The sequence below is a fragment of the Passer montanus genome, unplaced genomic scaffold (assembly GCF_014805655.1).
Source record: "Passer montanus isolate IOZ18808 unplaced genomic scaffold, ASM1480565v1 scaffold10, whole genome shotgun sequence".
NCBI classification, from domain to species: domain Eukaryota; kingdom Metazoa; phylum Chordata; class Aves; order Passeriformes; family Passeridae; genus Passer; species Passer montanus.
In genome coordinates this window covers 23,550,864-23,572,580 of record NW_024356505.1, presented here as the reverse complement: position 1 = coordinate 23,572,580, position 21,717 = coordinate 23,550,864, and the positions used below count along the sequence as shown (strand labels likewise).

Below are 21,717 nucleotides of genomic sequence, written 5' to 3'. Positions count from 1 at the left end.
TGTAAAATATGCTTTGATTGGTCTGTGTTCTTTTACTGATTCATCTTGGAGTAGCGTAATGGACAGACTTTTTCCTGTAATCATCTTATTTTTATGATTTGATTATGTCCTTACTTTTTAATACTTAGTACAGAAAATTATATGAGCACTGCAACTACTTGTGTACCTAGTATTGAACAGAAGAAATAGGGCTTTGGCTTTGTCTCCCAGTTTCTATATGAAGAAGTGATGATGCATTCTCTATTAATTGATGTTCTACTTGTGTTTCATGTATGTTATTCAAAAATCTGTTGTGAAGTGGCAGATTTTTTCCTTTTGGTCACTTACTGGTGTATAATTTGCAAAAACTAGATTTCATGCTAAAATTTGTCTCTTTCTGGCTCTGTTAGTAAAACAGATCTACAGAATTTGTTCTAGTGACACAGATTCACTCTTAAATTGCTGACTTCAGCATCATCAGTTGCAAAGTGGAAGTTTTTGGTGTCTATTGTGGGCATGAATTGAAGTGCAAGCAATTCCATTTAAACATAGGAAAAAAACCCATTTTGGCTGTGGTGATGATCAGACACTGGAAGTAGTTGCCCAGAGAGGTTGTGGAGTCTCTATCCATGGAAATACTCAAAACTGAACTGAGTATAGCTGTGGACAGCCTTCCCTAATTGAACATGCTTTGACCAAGTGTTTGAACTAAGACTCCAGAAGTGCCTTCTTACCTCACTTAGTCTGACTGCATGATAATTATCAGTTTAGCAAATGTATAAACTGTGTTGTTTACACTCAGTCTCTCAGTGACACTGGTTTTTTGTTTTTTCCAGTTTAGATGATATCCTAGTCGGTGCCCCTCTTTTTATGGAACGAGAATTTGAGAGCAAGCCTAAAGAAGTTGGGCAAGTTTATCTGTATCTGCAAGAAAGTGCATTCCTCTTCCAAGATGCACAAATTCTGACAGGCACTGAAGTGTTTGGTAGATTTGGCAGTGCAATCACACACCTTGGAGATCTCAATCAAGATGGATATAATGGTAATTAGTATGTAATGTAGTGTACTTCGAACACTGAAATTACAAATGCCCAAGCAGCAAATATTGTGTCTGTGCTGTGCTGGAAAAGGATTTGTTACATATTTGAAATTCATGAGAATTTACACTAATGCTAATGAAACTGATATTGAGACCTAAATCATGAAAAGCGACCAATAAGAGGGCAGTCAGTGTGATTGACTACAGTGTGATTTTTTACTAAATATAAGTAATTTTTAATAAAAATATATTTTGTTTTATAACTATAATAACATTTAATTACTTAAGATGTCTCATTTTTTTGAAATCAGAGTTCTTCTCTACTCAAATGCTTGGAAGAGTTTGATAATTCAATGAGGCTCAGTATGTGGAGCATTTGTCAACAATGAAAGAATTGGGCAAGTACAGAAGTACTATTTGGGAGTCAGCTTTCCAGTGGTACCTAAGTACTAAAAAACCAGTGCATAATGGGTTCTTTTAAATGCTTATAGCACATGCACACAACAAAATATTCATGTAAGTTAACTGGCAGCCTGCATTCAAGCAAACAGCACAAATAAACTTACTGCTTGATTACCTCAGAAAGCTGGGATACCTTGAGCACCTAGAGTTAGCCTCCCAGACATGATCAGTGGCATCTTGGTTTCCCTGCATGCATTACCTTACTTCTTATTTCCAGGATGTTAGGGATCTTCAGAGGAGGTGTCTTTGCATCTAAAACACCAAGAAGTTTTTTTCCTGGAAGAGCTGTTTTGCACAGTAGCCTTTAGAATAGTTGTCCCACTAAGGAAAAATTAATAAACTAAGGAAAAATTAATTACCTCAAGGGCTGTTTTCACAGCCCTTGTTTTCAATGCTCTAGCCACTAGATTCTAGGGTAACATCCTCTTGTGTGGCTGCTGTTTGAGGGATCATTCGTGTCAGGAGTCATAGAATTGCACTGGGGTTCAGAGTGTACCACATATGAATATCCTCCTGTGGGTAGAAGCCATTGGATTGTGACTGCTGAGAGTACCCTCACTGACTTATCCTGGAATCCCACCATGGAGTTCAGCACAGCTGAACCTCATGGTGGAGAATTCCTGTTTTCTACCTGTGAGCAGTTGCAGACACCCTCAGCTACTCTGGGCAGGCAGTGTTGGTCTCCTGTCTCTCCAGAATTCAGATGAGGTAGGCAGAAGACATTTCTGCTTTTCTCTGTCACTGTGTAAAGACTAAGAAGACTCTAGAGCCAGAGTCTTCTGCTTTATAACTGAATATGCCAGTCATAGAGCTTTGGTGCACTTCTGCCTTTGGAGCAAAGCTACACAGAGTCCAGGTGCTCAATTCAAGTTTAATAAAGAAGCCCAGCATCATTTCCTAGACCAGAACTCAAAAATGAGAGCTATAGGTACATATCCTCTATTGTTTCCTATTGTCTAGCTCAGCTAGAACAGCTGTTGGATCTCAATCTAGACAATATTGTCTCCACATCCTGTGCACAGAAACTAAGAGCACTGAATTCTGCTGCTTGGATATGGCACCTCATTTTTAAGGATTGAACTGTTTAATTCCATAGTTCTGAAGACCTCTTGTGAAATTCCTGACTCAGTACTATTCCATCAATAAAATGATGAATTGAAATAGATGAAAACATTATATTCCACTGTTCTCTTTTGCATTCTAAAGCATTGGGTGTCTGAGGGCATGAAGTTTTTTGTCTATGTAGGATATATTATCTGGAAAAAGAAAATTAGTTTTATCTAATAGCTGCTCCTTATTAAGAGGTGATAGAAGAAATCAAAGAAAATTCGTACCTGTTTTAAAATATTAAAGTAGAAGCAGGCATTCATTAGAGCTTGGTTTATTAAAGCTAATTAACTGCTCTGGAAATATGTAGAGGAATCCAATGTGGACTGGCTATTTAGTATAATTAAATAACCTCTTCATAGGATTATTTTATAAGCTTTTTTCATGAAAGTTTGAAACAGAAAAACCACTGTTAACATTTTGTATATTTGCCTTTAAGCTAGAATGCATGCAGCAGTACAGAATGTTGAAGTTCTTGCATGTTTGTAGCAGAAGCAATTTGAGTCTATTTTCCTGCAGGGAGTTAATTTTTAATGGTGTCCATTCTTTTTATCCTGTTCTTTTTTTTTTCTTTTCACTGCAGACATTGCTATTGGTGCACCATTTGCAGGAGAAGACAGAAGAGGCAAAGTGCTCATTTACAATGGATACAGTAATGGGTTAAACCCTAACCCTTCCCAGGTTCTCAATGGAGCCTGGGCCTCACAGTCCATGCCTTCGGGATTTGGCTTCACTCTGAGAGGAGACTCCGATGTAGACAAGAATGATTACCCAGGTAAGATTTTTGCATTAGAAAGGGAATTTCATATTTCTGTTCTCTGGTAAATGCATCATGCCTAAACTGCTCCTTTTGGAAGACAGAGGTCAGGATAAAGAATAGACATTTCTGGGCAGTTCTACTTTGCTTTCCTGAGAGTTAAAAACAGACAAAACAAATACTCCCTTTCCTGTCAAAAGACATGATCAGAAAGTCAAGAAAGGGCTTAAATAGTTGCATTAACATAAAACATGTGAAGTTTACAATGAAAACCTTAACCCTTTTCCCCCACTTCCAAAAGCTGAATGGTCTCAGCTTATTGAACTTGTAAGGTCTCCTTCATCCTGGCATTCTTTCTTAATTAAAAACATGTTGCATTGTAGAAGAAGGGATTGGTTTGGTTGTGTTTTTAAGTTGTTTTTTGCTGACCGAAGAGACATTGAGCTATATATAGTTAATGGCTTTGCACTACAAAAAAGCAGAGAGAATGCAAATTGCTTAAAGCAGCTATTTTATTTGGGCCTTTCCATCCCTTTTATGTTTTCATTTTGAGATATGGACTCTTCCTTTTTAGGTTAGCTTTGATTCTTCCTAATGAGTTTACCTGACATGTATTTGCATTTATCAATTTTGTAACATTAATTAAGTTTTTCAGGGAAACGTTTGTTTTTTAAAGAAAATTTTTCCTACCATCTAAGTAGTCTGAATGTAAGTGTGCTTGTATTTACTGTCTCTCTCATCTGGAAACAAATCTGTTCTGTTTCTTTTCATCACAACTCAGAAGCCTTAATAAGGGTAGTTAAACATCATATTTTCTTACTGTGGAAGGTTCATCCACAGTAAAATCCTAACAGCCATGCTTCTCTGACTTACTATGAAATCACTCTTGTTACCCTGGGTTATTTCAAGACTAGAGTTCTTAAAAGTTGTATTATTTCAAAAGTGAAAACTGTAATTTTTCAAAGGGACAAAAATAGGATCTTTTACCTTTCTGAGATGGATTGTAAAAGCCTTGAAAGAGATATCTTTCCAAAAGCAGAAGGCAATTTCTGGGATGTTTACAATAAAAATTACAGTTTTACAAACAGAAAAGCTGACTGCAGAGTAATAAAGTGAGGCTATCATGAGACTAAAGTAAGAGGATCTTTAGCATTTGAGAGAAGAAAGGGCTTTTAAACACTGTTCTGACTTTTTGTTTGCATATTGTCGATGTTACTATTAATAGTCTTTCATTGTCCATGACTAATGAGGTTCTCTTGGACAACAGAGCTCTTTATTAAAGTTTCAGCATTTAAACATTTCCTAAAGCACCCACAAGCCCCCAGCAAAACCAAAGGAAACAGGATATTGCATTCCTGGCATTTCTAAGATTGAAAAGATAGAGGGAAGGGAGAGATTCTTCGACTCACATAGAGAAGAGCAGAAGTCTAACTGCTGTATTCGCATGTTTTATGTGGAGCAGCTTTTAAGCTAATTTGTGGAAAGTTTGGGTGATAAGTCCTGATCTTTCTAAACATGCACTGAGGAATTGTGGTATAATTGTGTGTTCTCTGTCTGTCATTGTGGCCTCCACCATGCATCCTACTTGCAGAATTTCACATTGTGTTATCAGTTCACTATGTGTTAGATCATTTGGTTATATTACAGGAATTACCTAATTAAAAAATGAAAACAAAAGAAACACCACCCTGCATTTACTGTAACTAGCTTTGCCCTGGATAAGCAGTCCAGAGCACTGGTGAAAATCTCTCAGAAAATGAGAAGAAAAATCCCTTACTATGAGTCAAACACCTCTTCCTTGATTCATTAATATTTGGAGCACCAAAACAGAGCTGTAAAAATAGTGCAAACATGGCACAATGCTAGCACAAAAATAGAATGCCTTCCTATGGGAAAAGGAAGAAAAAAAAAAAGGAAATAATATAGGGAAATTGAAGCCTAAGACAAACACTCTAGGCAATGAAGAAAGTAATCCTTCTCGTGTCAAAGAGCTTTTCTTCTTCACCTCCTGACGGAAACGCCTAAGGGCAACCCTTGTAAAAGGAGGAAACAAGGTACTGAAGTTGGAAGGATTAGGAAGGAAGTTTTATTTTAGAGAAATGGGGTCTGTCTGACTATAGAAGGTCTAGAAAATTAGCCTTTAATTCCATGCTTCCCAAACTACTGTTTGTGCCTGTGATTCAAAGAAGGTTGTGAAAAATTAGGGGAAAAATATCACAAAAATTTTAATTTAAGCTTTCTAGTGTGTATATTCTAAAAACGACCATTTTATAAAAAGAAAAATGTAATAAAATCAGGTTATTCTGACTTAACACTCCTTCAGAAGTTCTGTTCTCAGAAGTTCTGGACTGGAAGATGAGACAGCTGTAATGTCTGGCTGCAGGTATAAACATATATTGCCAGTGTCTAAGGTGAGATTCTCCAAGCATGGAGCTCTTCCATGGCTGGAGTTCAGTTGTTCCAGACTGACCTGTATAACTATAGCTGTGCTTGTGTCATTTACTCAAGCACTTGTGCTTGACATTGTTCATGAGGCAGCATATCCATGCTAGGAAATGGGAGTCTGAGACTTGGGAGTTACTCTGCTATTTCGTTTCTAATGCACTGTGTAGCATTTTCAGACCTTTTTGAAGTTCAAGCCTTCTTTAAATCACACTATAAGGTAATGTTTTTGGGAGCAGTCACTGACCAGAGGGCAGAAGGTACCACCTGTTCATATGGCGTCTTATCACAGACCACTGAGCTTCATCCTGGGATTGCTGTACTGACCCCAGCAACCAGTGCTCTGTGATTACAAGTTGGGTAATACAGTTACTAAAAAGTGAGGGTGAATCACAGTCACATTTTTCTCCTATTGGAAAAAAGTTAAATCCTCTCTTGGCTGGGAGTTCAGTTCAGACAGGTCTATGTATTAGGCCTCTGGAGAAGAGTGGCTGTTGGTACAGGGAGTAATATCTTCCTCTACTCGTCCAAATGCCAGTATAAGCTCAGGAACAGAGAAGAAAACAGGGAGCAGATGAAGACTCCCTAGTACACAGAGCTTTTCAAATCTCTCAGCTTTCCTGTGGAGGCAGTGGTTTCTCTTTTCTCTTCCAGCAACTGCTGCCACCAAATGGACAGAGTCTCCCCCACCCCCCACTTTCTGGTCTTCTTTAGGAAAGGCAGAGAAAGAGTCTCTTGTTCCCCATGACCCCAGCTGTATAATAAATTTGGGAGAAAACTGATCACAGGCAGGTTTAATGAAGGAGCAGCAGAGCAGACAAGGAAGAATATGATACAGCCATACTGATAGAGATAAAAGATATGTCTAGCACCATAGCATGTTTCCAACAATGGAAGATATCCTGGGAGTTGTACAGTTGTGATATTTCCTAGAATATTCACCCAGCATTAACCAACCAAATATCAAGGTGACCCTGAGTCAGAGATGGCACTTCCAAAATTATTGTCACTTGACAGACTTTTCTTCCAAGAATTTGACCAATCAGTTGTAGAACTCATGCAGACATTTGGCACATGCAGCATTTGTCAAGGGACCCCACAGCCCAGCTGAATTGTCTGTGAAGAAATAATTCTCACTGTGTCCCATTCAAATCTTGAACGTTCCACTGGACATTTTCTAGTTCCTATACTGAATAGACAGTGAACAGTTCTGCAGTCCAGTTATTTTACAGACTTCCAGCAAACTTCCTCTATCAGCCCTGTTTTAATTTAATTGTATTTAATTGTTCCTTGTGCAGTGGAGAATGGCACACCAGTTCTGTACCATTTCTGTATCATTTGCTGTACCAAATGATTGTTCAGTCTTGCCACCACTGCTGCCTCTTCTCCTTTTCTTCATATATTTTTATGTAAAGAGCAGTTGGTAGTTTATGGCTTGTGTATGGGTAAAGTATTGTTTCTGATAAAGATTTTACCTTTGACCTGCATTTCATACTTAACCAACATAAAAAAGAGCTGTATCTTCTCTATTGAGAAGAAAATCAGAATTAGTACTTGAAAAAACAATAATCCCAAATATTTTTTCATTGCTATCAGTAATTATGTTTGTACAAGAACATAAAGTGGGCCAGGAGCTGGGTCTGGGCTTGAGGCTGCATGGCACAGCACAGCTCGCTATCATCAGATGTCACCACTGAATAGGATGGCAGTACCCATTTTCCCTTTTGTGAAAGTTCTTTAGCCCAGGCACTGCCCCAGACCTGTCCCAGCTGTTGTCTAGGGGAGTACTAACTTGCACACACTAAAATCACAGCTAATCTGTACTAAAAACACAAAAAATATAGACAGTACTCACACAGTGTCAAGCTCATGCCCTGCCTTTATTGCACAAGCACAGCTGAATAACTAACTAGTCAACATCTTACCTAAAAATGGAACTTGCTCTGGTAGGGTCAGCGTGCAGACAGAACTGCTTTTCCTTCTTGTTAGCAGTTCTGTCAGTGTAGTGACCATCTGTCTTCAGCTGTCCTGGCCCAGATGTTGTCACTGTAACAGGCCTCTCAGCATTGTGAAAATACAGAGATTTTTTCAAAAGGGAAGACTGAGTTTTGTTACTAAGTACAACCTTTGGTTTACATCTCTGCAGCTTTCAAGGAGGGAGTTCTGTAAATTGTGTCATACTTACAGATGCTCCAGATGTTATGTACCCAGAACTGTTCCTTTATCAGCACAGACAGGGGTGATAATGTGGAAGTCCCTGCTTTGCAGGCTTGGAGGCAATGGGAAACTTTCAACCCTGGGAAGCAGCAGAGGCAGAAAACTGTGCTGATCATCCTAACATCTGTGTCACTCATGCAGCTGCCCTCTCTGTGCTTGTGTTCATCACCTTCTGCCCCAAAGAGAGGGCTCCTCCTCACCTGGATTGCAATGCCAAGCAGTGGTGATGGTGGTAATTAATGGATAGATGCTGCTTTCTCTGTAGTGATGTAAGAAACAGAATCTAATTAAACTTTATAGTCAGATAAGACTAGTAAAATGAAGCAGGTTAAGCATATCAGTCAGATAGATTGTGCCAAGCCATGATGTGCAGCTTTCCCAGTCTTCTAAGCATGTCACTGACAAACTTAATACCATGCTTACCTGAAATACTCAGTATCTCTCCAGTACACAACATGGACCCAGTATTTGAAGGAAAAGACCAATTAATCCTCCTGAGGTACATCTACACTAGTCACTGTCTTTGGTTCTGAACTAACTGAACACTTCTTGTGCACACTATTTTTTGCCAAAACAGGGTTACTGCATGCTCACTTTTGTGGTCTGATAATTGGGATGGGTGAACTGTGTTAGGACTATTTTTATGATACCACTGCATATAGTAAAGATACAGCACGCAGGCACATTCTCTGCCACTGTTTTACTAGCAGTGACATAATTGAAACATCTTTCAGCAGATGATCCATTTCACTGTTTTCTGACAACTCATGTTCTAAGGTCATATTCAAAAAAGATCTGATCTCACTTCTGTTGCAATAGTAAATACTGGTTTAATGCCATTATTCTGGATTGACAGTCATTAAAAAAAAAAAGTAAATGGGATCAAAGAAATAAGGGAGGTGATGAGATTGAAAGAATGTAAAAGATGGGCTTTTCCCATCAGTTTAAGTGCAAATACAGTGATAGCTGGAATTCTGTGCAAGATTCTGTGCCAAGATGAGGACATGGCAAAGCAGCATTGTGCTATGTCTGAGGTGATCTTAGTGAGGGCTGTAACACAATTTATGTAGCATTGGGATTCTCTGTAACAGCAGCTCTGCAAGGTTTGCATGAAGATATTCTGAAATACCTGCCTCAGCACAATCTTCCTGCCTGTCTTCTGTGCTGGGACATCTGGGATGCATAATAATATCTTTCAAGGTAGCTTCCACTATCCTGTAAGTCTGGGGCTTTTAGGACCCCTTTGCTCCATCCTGAGCTTTATGTGTGTTATCAAGGCCTGGAGCAGGGAATGAAGCAAAGGCATGCATTTTGAATTATAGTTTATTTTATTTATAAATTTATTTGTCTTTTTCAATTAGCATAGTTCCATTTTCATAGGAACAAAAGAAATCCGTTAATCTGTTTAATGGGAAAGAAATTTGTTTCTTTTGGCTTCTGGGCATCTGTTCAAAGCTGGCCCCACTGAGTGCCTGGAGTCTGTGATTATCTAGGTGATGATGCTACACTTCCAGCTGGTTCCTCTATCTGTACAGGGCTCAGACATCTGTAGGCTGTAAGGTTTCCACCCTCACATTTCAGCATGTGTTCAGTCACTTGATGGCCGATTATAGCTGAGCAAATAGTTTATAATGAATAACTTACTCAACTCATTAAACTTGCTTTCTTCTTGTGGCATATCCTCCCAAAGACTGGGATTTATTTGAATGTGTTTCTGAATCAGGATGATTTAACCAGTCTCTTCTAACAGTGTGGGTAGATTCAGAACAGTGTTTTGGATAAATTCACTACTCAAAGACTAGTTAATTGCTCAAATAAATTAAGCACTATCGTCTCTGCTCCTTGCCTGTTTAGATGCTTGTGTAAGTCTTATTAGCTTAAGAGTCTCATTCTGGAATCAGTGCCACTGAAGCTTCATCTTCAAGGTATCCTACTTCAGGTGTTTGCCTGTTCTTTTGGTTTTTCTATATAGTCAAGCCTTTGTCAGCACAGGGAAATGTATAAAGGCATCTTCATGCTTTTTTATTTTGGGCTCAATTATTATCTTAAGAATATCATAGTAGTTAGTTAGTTAAAATATCATAGTAGTTAATATCAAACTACTCTATAAACATTTTAAGAAGGAAAGAAGTGCAATAAGAAGACAAAATTTCCACAGAACTTCAGTAATCCAGTCTAATCTTAATAAAACAGGAGTATTTAACAGCTCCATCTGCTGAGTACATTAACTCAACCAGCAGGAAGAAAATATTCAAATTTCTTTCTGAGAGGCAAGAGTCTTCAGATTAATAAATTTTTTTGAGAGCAGTAGGCATTGTGCCAACAATATTACATATCGGAATCTAGTGATGATTAAATTATGAAGTTGGTCCAGGAGATTTGTGGAAGACAAACAAATTAAATCAATGAGAAGCTGCATCTGCTCTGGTAAGAGAGGACTGCTATGTGTGGGAGCCAGAACAATGGATTGGGTTCTGCCAGCAAATGTAGAAAAGCTGAAGTGCTTCTACCAGCTAATTATTTTTTCACATTTTTTCACAATAATCAGTCAAAAATGTAGTGACAAGCCAAGAATTTTGTACAAATATGTTGATTTTATCAGAAACCGTCTCTGTAATTTTTAGATGTGCTTTTCTAAAATTCTTTACAGTATTTTATGAAATCACAGTATTGTGCCCAATAGAATGTAAGAGTAAAGCAGTTGATCCCAGTAGTGTTTTACTTAAGTGATAAAGCATTAACTGTCCTCTTTGGGATTTTTTTTTTTTGTAATATAATGAATAATATTGTAGTGTTGTAAAAGGGATTCATTCAGACAAAAGAGAAGCATTGATATGAATTAGCCTTAAGTGTTACCTGTAACAGACCTGCTACTAGAATGGTTTAAAAACAGAGAAGGATTAGGGTAGCTGAGAATGACAGGATTGGAAGAAAGTGACTCTGCTTTGAATGATGGCTGTTTGTAGTATTTACTAAAATTCTCAAGTAAAAGTGGCTATGCTGGACAGGCTTGTGTCTTTTACTATGGTCAAGGCTGAAGTAATGGCCATTTAAAGGCATTTTTATTCTAGATCTTTTCTACTGAGATTTGGGTTTGTAATGCACATTGAAATCCAGGAAAACAAATAGAGATATGGTCATGGGCCTTTTTGGCACCTCATCTGCTGAGGAAAATAAAAAAGCAAAAAGGCACACAAAGATCTTTTAATAAAGTTTAAAGTTAGGCAGTTTCCCCCCCCTGTACTAAATTTCCATTAGCACCTGTACTCAGGTAGAATGTAACTGGTTTCCGGTTCCTTTTTATCCTATACAATGAAGCTGACAAAGTGCATGAAGTTATGTTTAAAGCTGTCAGCAAATAATTCTGAGTCCCCAGAGTTAACACTTTCCTGTTTGTGTCCTGGTAGAGTTGTAGCAGGGAGATGACTCAGGTGTCATTTCATTTTTGGGTTTCTGACAAGTGAGGTGTTTGCCAGTTATGTAGTTGCTCACTGGTTGTTTTTCTTGGCCGCTGTCCCCCCTGCACCAATGAGTCACCATGTCTTGGCAATTTCCTGGGATTGCTGGGCAGGCTCCAGTCAAGTGTAGGGTACTGAACGTGATGCATATTCCTCCCTACTTAGACTCCCTGAAGCTGCATCTCTCAGAAAGAGTGGGGATGACCTTTAAAAATATGAGGGAATCATAATAAATTTTTCTTGAGTTAATAAATTAATATGTCTTGTTGAGACTAGAAGTAGGACTTTGTTGATCTTCCTACTTCATGTGGTTGAAGGTTTAGTGAGCACCATGGCAAGTTTCTGCCCTTTATCACACAGTGTTTCAGGTTTGGCACAGTCACATGGCAGAAGGTGCAAGTGAACTCACATGCTTATAAAATCCAGTGTCCCTTTCAGTGCCATTACCTTAAATTTTTGCAATTTTATCTCAGAAAATAGACTTCTTGCGCCAGACAGCATCTTGCAACGTTTCTCTTCAGAGCAAAGTAAATTTGAAATATTTGAAAATAGCATTAGGATTGTTTAACTTTGTGCAGTGCCCCTTGACTTCAGTTAAATATGTCCCAAAGACACTTGTTTCAGCTTTAAGCTCTGCAAACTCCACCAGTTGGGACTTCATTGCATACAATCCGCAAGCTGTGTTAAAAATGGAAGTTAAAAATTCCTGTGGAGTTGCTCCATGCTTGTTTTCTTAATTTTTGCAGTGTGGTTGTAACCCCACAGCTCATTTATTCCTCAAAAGCAATGAGACAGAAGCACATGGGTGCTGATGCCAACTCTTCCTTACAGATCTTGGCTCTCTGCAGGTGAGCAGCTGATAGAAAATCTTCTCAAACAGACAGTGTAGGCAAAGTGCTCATTTAACTAAACCAATGACATCCCTCATCATCCCAGAAACATGAAATATAAGAAAAGAAGAACTTAAGGAGATTTTGTGATTCTTACACTTTTTTGTCTTTGTTTTTATGTTTTAATCACATGTTTTGATTTGAGCTTGAAAAAACCCTCACTGATGCAAAAGAGTAGGCATAGACTTTTCTTCAGGCTCTCTTTGGAAGGGTTGTAAGGAGTTAAGCTGGTTTTTTTAAGATGGCTTCTTTTGCTCTGTAATTACTTGTTAAAACCTTGTTTTTCAGCTAGTGACCTTTTCATCAGTGACATTGCATGTGTAGCATTTACAAGAATTAATAAAGAAAAGTTCTATTCTTAGAAGGGGAAAGTTGCCAAAATTCAGATAATTTAGGCATCTCATGCATTTTTTTTCATAGAAATTATTAGTAACTTTTCTCCTATGGAACATTCAACAAATTCAAAACTTCTGCTTATAAAAGTGCTCGGATTGGATGTGCATTCAAATCTCATGCATTTACATCAACATCAAAAACTATTTTTTCCAATTATGAATGTAGGAGTTGCACCCCACAAAGCAATGAAAGAAGGAAGAGTGAAATTACTGCTTTGTAACAGAACAAGACAAAGCAAAGAAAAATCTCTAATTAATCTTCCAGGTAATGCTCTGTTTGAATATATAATCAAATCATTTTGTCCTTACACTAGATTGTAGGAGTTACTACTGGCTATAAATATGGAGGGATTTTTTGCATATTCATTCTTAATTCCACTTTCTGTACTCAGTAGTTTCACTCATTCAAGCTCTTCAGATCAAGAATAAGCATTGCTTAGACCAGAAAACAAATGACATGTCGGGGTAAAAGTAAGAGCCTCCAAACAAGAGCAGAATGAGCACAGTCCTGGCTGCCCTTAAAGTAGTCTCAAATAGGCCTTATGTGGTGGTGCCATGATTAAGGATCCTCATCCTGTTTGCTGTGTCTCCAAACCTGGCTGAAGTGGCAATGAAGAAAGATTGTCATGGAAAACCAGTCTTTTGGTGGCTGAGGCCTATATTTGCTCCTCTAGACCCATCACCCTCTGTCCTCAAATACGCTGGACTCTGACCAGAAAAACCAGGATTTAAACCATTCAGCAGATGTACAAAATCCTCTTTAATATTAAGTGGAGATGCCAAGATAGAGGGTACCTTTGCACAGCAGTACATACTGAAATTGCATTTGCTCACACTAGTGAGGCCAGCTGTGTCTGACAGACTCATTCTTCTCACCTTCAGGTTCTAACGGGCTGCATTTTTTTAAGCTTAGCTAAGTTGTGTGTTTAATCTTTATTTTTTAATGAAAGAGTATATTATGAAATCATCACTAGGCCAAGGTCTGAATAAGTATTGGATATCTACCTGTTTTTTCTCTCACAACATAACCCTGAAACCTTTTGAGTTATCAGGCCTGGCATGAACCAGTACATATCCTAAGTCTGTTATAGAATTCACAAAAAGTGCCCAGCTGGGAAGACCAGAACAGAAACCCTTTCCATCTTGTCTTCTACTTTCTGTTCATAACATAATGTTTCTTTTTCCTTAAGAAATAACAAACAGAAGAAAACCCCACGCAACACAAGACTCAAAAAATCCTTCGAACACAAGCAAAATAAAAATCAACAAAATATTATATTTTTTGGGGTGTTGCTGTGGGTGCCACTATAAGTGAGCTGCCAGAAGTTCTGTTTGTGTGTGGTGCAGCCTTCATGGTGGTTTTGTCTCAATTAGTTGTTTCTTTAAGAGGAAAACATCTTTTGCTTTTGGTACTCTGGGCAAGTTGTCTATAAAAGCTACTAAAGAATACCACATACAAATGTCCCAAAAAGGAGATAAAAACACTTATTTTCTTCTGCTATTTTAAGTGTTCATGACCCTGAAACATATTTCTCTAAGGCCAATGAAATTAGAAAAATGTAAATGTTGTACAAAAAGAGGATCAAACCCATAAACTGTCCATGTCTGCTCCTAATAGGACATTAATTAATGGCATTCAGTGGAGGACTGGCTGTTGCCCATGTGAAGTATTTGTTTATACTTTTTTGTGAAATCCTGACCATCTGAAAGCCAGAGGAGCACTGGAAAATACACTGCCAGCCCTGGACCAAACCCATCCAGATAATTAACATCAAAGTTTGGTATTTGCATCATGCTTGATGACTTCAGGGCTTCTTAAGCAAACCAGTGCTCCAACTACAGAAGCAGCAAGTAAGGGTCTGTTTACAAGCCCAAATACTCATTTAATTAACTTATTTAGATCAATTTAGGTTGCCAGTCTGTACCACTGCAAAGTCTGTTGCAAGGCTCAGTCTTCTGAATTGGATACATGTCAGTCATGTTGAATGATAGCAGTAGTGGAGTGAAAATTGTGCCCAGATGGACTCTGGGGGCTTTGAAAATGAAACAAAGCTCTTTCCAAAGGCAGAGGCAGCAGGAAAGTTGATCCTTTTCCTCATGGCTTGGCTCCAGTTTTTCTCCAGCAGGCCTGAATGGATCCAGCAAGCCAGTCTGGATCTTTCTCCCCATCTAGATGGGGACTCCAGGCCAAAAGAGGAAATATTCTGGCCTGTAGATTCCCAAACCCAGGCCAGTGACCACTGACAAAGACATGCCCAAGTCCCAGTGTAGCACTTGTGTTGTTGACTCCATCTGTCAGGGAAAATTACAGCTTTAGATGGATAACTGTTGTAAGCCTTTTCACGTATTGCTACAATGCTGGAAACATTAGAGGCTATGAAATCAGCCATCCTCTGACCTTGCATTGTGTTTATTTGCACAGAGATGTAATGCCTAAATTAATCAACAAATCACTTAAAACACAAAACAGAATGGAAGGATTGTCAGGAAAGAACACCATAAAATTTCAACATGACTTATATGCAACTGGCAAGAAATTGTTTTGCAGCTCTTAATTTAGTGGACAGTTAAGGATTTGGAATAAAATACATAGAGTTTAATGACATTTTGTCTCCTATAATACAAGTTGGAGAGAAGTGAGATCGTGGCGTGGGTAACATTGTGTTAAATAGTTTGGCAGTTACTGGTTACAACTGAAACATTTGTGACACCATCTCTGACATTTGGAATGTTTTCCTTCAGGTACGCTTGTGAAGAAAACTGCTTAGAAAGGAATTATCATATATATTTTATGTTACTGCAGTGTTAATGTAAATAATCTAATTTATTACGGGAAAAAAAGTGTGACAGATTTTTCTATAGCTATTCTGAAACCATTTTGGTTTTTCCAGATTTAATTGTGGGTGCATTCGGAGCTGGAAAAGCAGTTGTTTACAGGTATGTGGTAAATACAATAGATTTGATATTTCATGGCTTTGATGGGAAGTATTAAAATTAAAAAATGTCAAATTCCTATTTCCCTGTTGCAGTGTGTAAAAGGTGGTCATTAGAGATGATAAATTAAACATCTTTTGAGAAACAAATGTTTTTTTCCCATGCTCAAAACCTGTAATTTTCAATGAAAGTTTTCATGATTAGGCTTTGCTCAAGCAGCTTCTAGAATGTTTGACTCTTTAGTTAATTTTAAATAAGAAATTTAAAAGGCGTCGGGTTGAAAATTAATTTCTTTCCTGGGGAATTGGTGCTACTAAGAAATTTTAAAGTGACCAGTCTTCAGAGATTGTGTATGTTAAGACATGAACCATTTATTGAAAATAAAGACTGCTACTTTTAGCGTCAGTTTGAAAAATGCACAAGATCCCACTTAACAAAACAAAAAGTTACTGCTGACTATGGAGCTTCAGTAAATGCACTTTTTGATTAGGTGTAAAATTTAAATCTACCAAATACATAAACATTTACATAAAATCTGACAATGCTCTGTTAGTCCAACCATGCTGACAGCTCATTTAATTTAAGTATTCACCATCCATTGCTACAACCTGTAGTATTTCTGATTCTTGTCTGGCTTCTTGTTGTCTGTATTCCCAACAGCACTTGACTGAGAAAAGGCATGTTCTACTTCCCAACTGAATGTTTGTGAGAGCATAAGAATTTTGTAAAATAGGAATGTTCACTCATCTCAGCTAACAGTGTAGGTGCAGTGAGAAGTCCCGATTTTCCTTCTGTGCTATGAAAGAATCATGCAAGTACTTTGCAATGCCATGAGTGAGTGCACAGGATAAAGCATTGAAGAATTAGATCCACTGTGTATTTTCAATAACAATAAAATGTGTTCTTTGTAATTTAATAAAGTGAATAGCAGGAGGTAATTTCCTAGCCATAAAGTATCAAATATGCAACTTGCCATACTGTTGAAATAGAATTTTATTACTGAAATTTTCTAGGCAAAACAAAGGTTTTCCCTGGTAGAATTTTATTACTGAAATTTTCTAGGCAAAAAAAAAAGTTTTCCCTGTTGCATGAAAGTGAAGAGAGTAATTTTATTTTTTAATGTCTTGCTGAAGTAATATAAAGAAGTAATCATAAAACTCAGATGTGGATTAAAATATCAGGAAAGAAACCTGTGATGATGTAAGTTACTGTAAATAGTATTGCTGTCTTAAAAAATCAGATTCTGGACACATACTTATTATTTGTCTTCTAAACTGCTTGCAGTTATTGATTATCTTCTCACTTAATAACAGCTTTAGAAGGATGGTTTCTGTCACCACAACTGTATATGCATGTACTCAGCACAATTTACTGGTGATTATTCCTGATTTACACAGTCAGTTGTCTCCAAGAAATGTCAGACAGAGTTTACTTCATTTTTGGCCCAAGATAGTCTACAGCAACTTCTACTTTAACCAAATCATGTTTATATTTTTAAGAGTCTTGAAACAGACATAGTAAGTTGGAATATATCATTATTAAAGGAGACAGTCCAAAATAAATCTGCAAGATGGCCCAAGGACTGCTACAAAACCCAAAAAGGCAAACTCTGTCCCTTTGAGAAAACTCAGTGTGATGAAATGTGTCTGATGTGCCTCAGTCCTGGGACACATCTATTGCTTAACCATAGGGTACTGTTTCTGTGATGTGTTAACATGAGGTGGTTTTTTTTGTTGGTGTTTTTTTGTTGGTTTTGTGGGGTTTTTTTGGTTTTTTTTGTGAATCAGTAGGATTCTGATGGGGGAAAAAAGAAAAGGTTCTTTTGGCTATGAGCAATATTATAAAACTGTGTTTTCCCAAGTAACCCTACATCTCTGGCTTCTTTGCAGCCAACTCAGTTCAGTGTTTTCTCTGCTGCAACTTAGGTACTAATGTGCTCCTTCTGAACGTGGTGAACCTTATTTCTGTCCCCCAGAGCCAGACCTGTTGTGACAGTGAATGCTCATCTAATTCTGAACCCCATGATTGTGAATCCAGACAATAAAACCTGTCAGCTCCCCGACTCTCAGCTTTTGGTGGCCTGGTAAGTCCGTGATTACTCAAAAAATATCCTTACCCTCTTTCTCAGATAACTTCCCATTCCTTAATTTTATTGTCGCTTTTTGTTGGACGTGTTCAAAGTTAACAATGTTGAAACATGCTCTGAGCACAACAAAACCCCCCTACATAGAAATCTTTTCAGTATTTTCTAGTACTTAGCAGATTGTCTAAATAAGTATGGTAGGTAAAATTTGAGTCCTTTGATACACTGAGCCTCCTTCTGCACAGGAGGATGCTCAGCTCCTGGGCAAGCTGCAAAGTTATATGCAATGTTTAGATAAATGAAACATGAAACAATTGAAATGGACAAAACATATAAACAGTCATCTATTTGTTGACAAAATGTAACAGTGAGAGTGATGCAGAGCTAGTGGGCCCACAATTTTCTCTTGGAGAAAGACAGATCTTTGTCCTTTGTGGAAGAGAGAAGGTATCTGGCTGGCCATTGTGAGAGGAGTTCACAGGATGTTGTTTCTGGCTGTCTTTTGTCAGAGGAAAGTTTTTTTGCACATCACACAGGACAATGTTTCAACCATCCTTAAAAGAGAAACCCTTAACCACAGTAGCATTTAACTTTGAATAGGAAAAAAAACCAACAACAAACAAACAAACAAAACCCAAAAAAACCAAAACAAAAACAGCAACTCAACATAAAAAACACCTTGGAGCTAATTAAAACAATTTAAGATCAGTTACAAGTACCAAACGCTTGCAGGAGATGTGGAGGCTATCTAACAGCACATAACACCACATAAAGGCACTTTTACTGCACTAGAAAAAAGTCACTTTGAAAGGACCCCAGGAACAGTTGACAAAAGAGGCTATTACAAATACATAAGATACTGTTTAAAAGTGGAAATCATAACAAATGAGGAAACTAAAATCAAAACACAACATAAACACGTGCAAGTTGAATATAAAATCGTAGTAAGTCTTGCCAGAGAGTCTGTGAGGAACAGATTTCTAAGATGTAAAAACATTAGAAGCAGGAAGCCTGCCAGGATGTGGGCTGGACAAAAACAATATTAAGGTGTAAAGGAGGACTCCAGAAGATAACATGAATGCAGAAATTTTGTTTTTAAACCAAAGATGGTCAGAGGATTTCCTCACATTCTTTAAAGGAGATAAGTCCTAAAAATCATCTCAAATGTAAGATTCGGCAAGAGAATCTTAAAGAATCTTAAAAATTAATTAATAAATATGAACTGTAAAACATAATCATGACAAGCAGCTCATTTAAGAACTGTGGATGGTCTAAAAGCAACGAAACTCTGATACACATAAACCAGTAAATATGTGGGCTTCCAAAGCATATGGGATGGGGTTGTCAAGAGATTTTCACTCTTGTGTTGTTCTTTTGCTTTTTATGGGACTTCTCATATCTTTTATCATGTTTCTCATTTCTACATCCAGTATAGAAAATTCCCCATCTACAGAGCAATGTAGAAGGTATGTGGTGGAACTATGCAAAACCAGAACTTTAGAAAGCTTTGGCCTTTCTGGAATTTTTTTGATTCAATTATCTTTTGTTTTAACAGTTTTGTTTTAACAGTTGATGTAAAAAAAATAATTTAAATACATACACTTGGCTGAAGCATGTTCATTGATCCAAATTATGTTGTTTCACAACTCCAGATTTTAAGACTTTTAAAAAATGCTTAATGTCATAATAAAAAAAAGATTTTTAACAGTTAACAACAGATAATTGAAAGAAAAAAGATGGGTTTTTTGCACAAGAGGAAGAACATCTCTCTTAAAAAATATTCTTGGTCTGAGATATTATTTAGAAAAAGAAGAAAGAAATGCATACTCCTTTAACACATTTTTTGGAGTTTTTTATTCTCTGCTACAATAAGCCAGAAGTTTAGCTCATATCTACAAAAGCTTTAATAGGAGCATAATTTAATTTCTGTCTGCTTTATTCTAAAATAATGTTCCCTAAAGATTTAGTTCATGTTATGAAATGACTGAAGAGCAGCTGCTATTTTCCACACTGTAATTTTTTTCCTTAGTTGATATAAGCTTGTATTGTACATATGAAAACAATTAGTAGGGAAACTCCAACAGGCAAAGAATTCCTCAGTCCCATGGGACAGATTTCTGTATCTCTTAGCCAGCTGTGCAACTTGTATAAAACTCTACTGACTGACACTGCAAAATTAGAATGAAAGGAAACCTCCTACCAGAAAAGCTTCAGGAAGTGTGTGTGCATGAATAATGTGGATTATTGTACGTTTCCAAGTATTAGGAAAATATTATTTCTGCCATGATATGAATTGCAAAGCTGAAGCAGCAGAGGAAACATGCACAAAAAGTCATTTTTATGCACAGCTCAAGGAGAATTGTCCTGAACTTCTAGAAGCTTATTATTAATTCTCTGTTGTGTGTAAAATGTGGCTGTTTCTCAGTTCCCAATACTAGCAAATCTGTAACAAATTCTGCAACTTTGAAGATATTAAAGAATATAGAAAAAGACTTTTTTTTCCTCTAAGCATGAAAGATGCAAGTGAATACCTGTAAAAATGGAAATTAAATATTTTCATTTTTCAAAACCTCTTTCCACAATGTGGTTTGTTATGTTCAAGTTTGGGCTCTAGCTGTCAGAAGGTCTAATTTATCATGCTTTGGTGTTTTTATTACCATCTGAGGTCTGATTATTCACTAGCTACCTCATGTATTTGTTCTTAAATTGCATCTACAAAAGTTTTTTACTCACCTCTCACTAATTTAAGGTGAATATTGTTAATTCCATTTTGTAGAGGAGCAATAAGTCAGAAAAGTTGCCTGACTTACCAAAAATTGTGTAGAAGTGTCCAATTATGTGAAAAAGTCAATTTGTAGCATATATTGTAGAATATATTTTTTATATATATATATATATTTCTATGTTTCTATTTTTGTATTTGTAGACTATATTTTTTTATTTGTAAATGCTTTTCATGTTTGGATGTCTGATTTGAAATGTGCCTTGTAGCTATCCAGCTTCTGTAAACGCAGTAAAACCAGAAGCAGAGAGCTTAAAATTTCTGATTTTTCAAGTTCCTACTATCAAAAAATACTTGGAAAAAAAAATGTAGCTCCTTTATCTCCAAATTTCTTACTATTAAAGTAGTAATAATATATTTATGATTGTGTGTCAGCTAGATTCAGTAAATGAGACATTTCTACATACACTTTAAAAAAAGATGAATACAAAATTCCTATTGAAGATGTAAACTCCCAAAATAATATTTCAGCAGTTCAGAGCTGCATAGGTTAGATGATGTTTTTACTTTTGCTCCTTTCTACTGCTGTTATTTTCTCTTCTCATTGACCTAATTTGAAAGATTATGTGATTGGTGCCCCATGCAAATGGGCCTAGGGGCCATTGTTGAGATGAATTTGTGTGAGATTTTCCAAAGATTGTTGGCCAGCCTGACTCCATGGGTGGGACAGCAAAGCCTTATGGCCAAGAGTCAGAAGATGGATATGTCACTTCTTAGGGCTGGTCAGAGTGGGTAGGCAGGTGGTGTCACTTGCCACCAACACAGCTGAGGTGCTCTACAGGAGACCTCTGTGCCAGGTTTTAGCTTCAGTAGCCCTGGAAAGATCCAAAGGGCAGTCACTTGTTTTATCTAGCAGGCCTAGTGCTCCTGCAGCCTGGCCATGCGATGTAGCTTGGCCATGTGATGCCTTCAGCATTAAAACTCTGTGTTGGTCACTGGATTAGACTTGGCCATAACAAAATCTAAAATCAGGGCAAATATTAGTGCATTGTAATAGAAGTGTATTGACTTGCTTGCTTTTACATATTGTACTTGAAAAGGGAACTGTTTGTTTAAATGTCGTTCATCAGTAAACAATAACAGCTTCTTCTCTTCTGTGGAGGTCTGTGACCTTGCGGGTTGGGTGTCAGCCTCACACAGAATGGAATCCCAGAACATTAAAGCTTACACTG

General features: G+C 37.3%; 1 protein-coding gene across 1 annotated transcript in view; it reads left to right on the top strand.

The window, feature by feature from the left end:
- ITGA8 (integrin subunit alpha 8) overlaps positions 1–21,717 on the top strand; it is a 114,106-nt gene that overhangs the window by 27,185 nt on the left and 65,204 nt on the right. The window contains exons 12-15 of the mRNA XM_039712677.1: positions 816–1,021; positions 3,171–3,362; positions 15,638–15,683; positions 17,656–17,763. Coding sequence (XP_039568611.1) covers positions 816–1,021; positions 3,171–3,362; positions 15,638–15,683; positions 17,656–17,763 — 552 coding nt within the window. The remainder of the gene's footprint in view (positions 1–815; positions 1,022–3,170; positions 3,363–15,637; positions 15,684–17,655; positions 17,764–21,717) is intronic.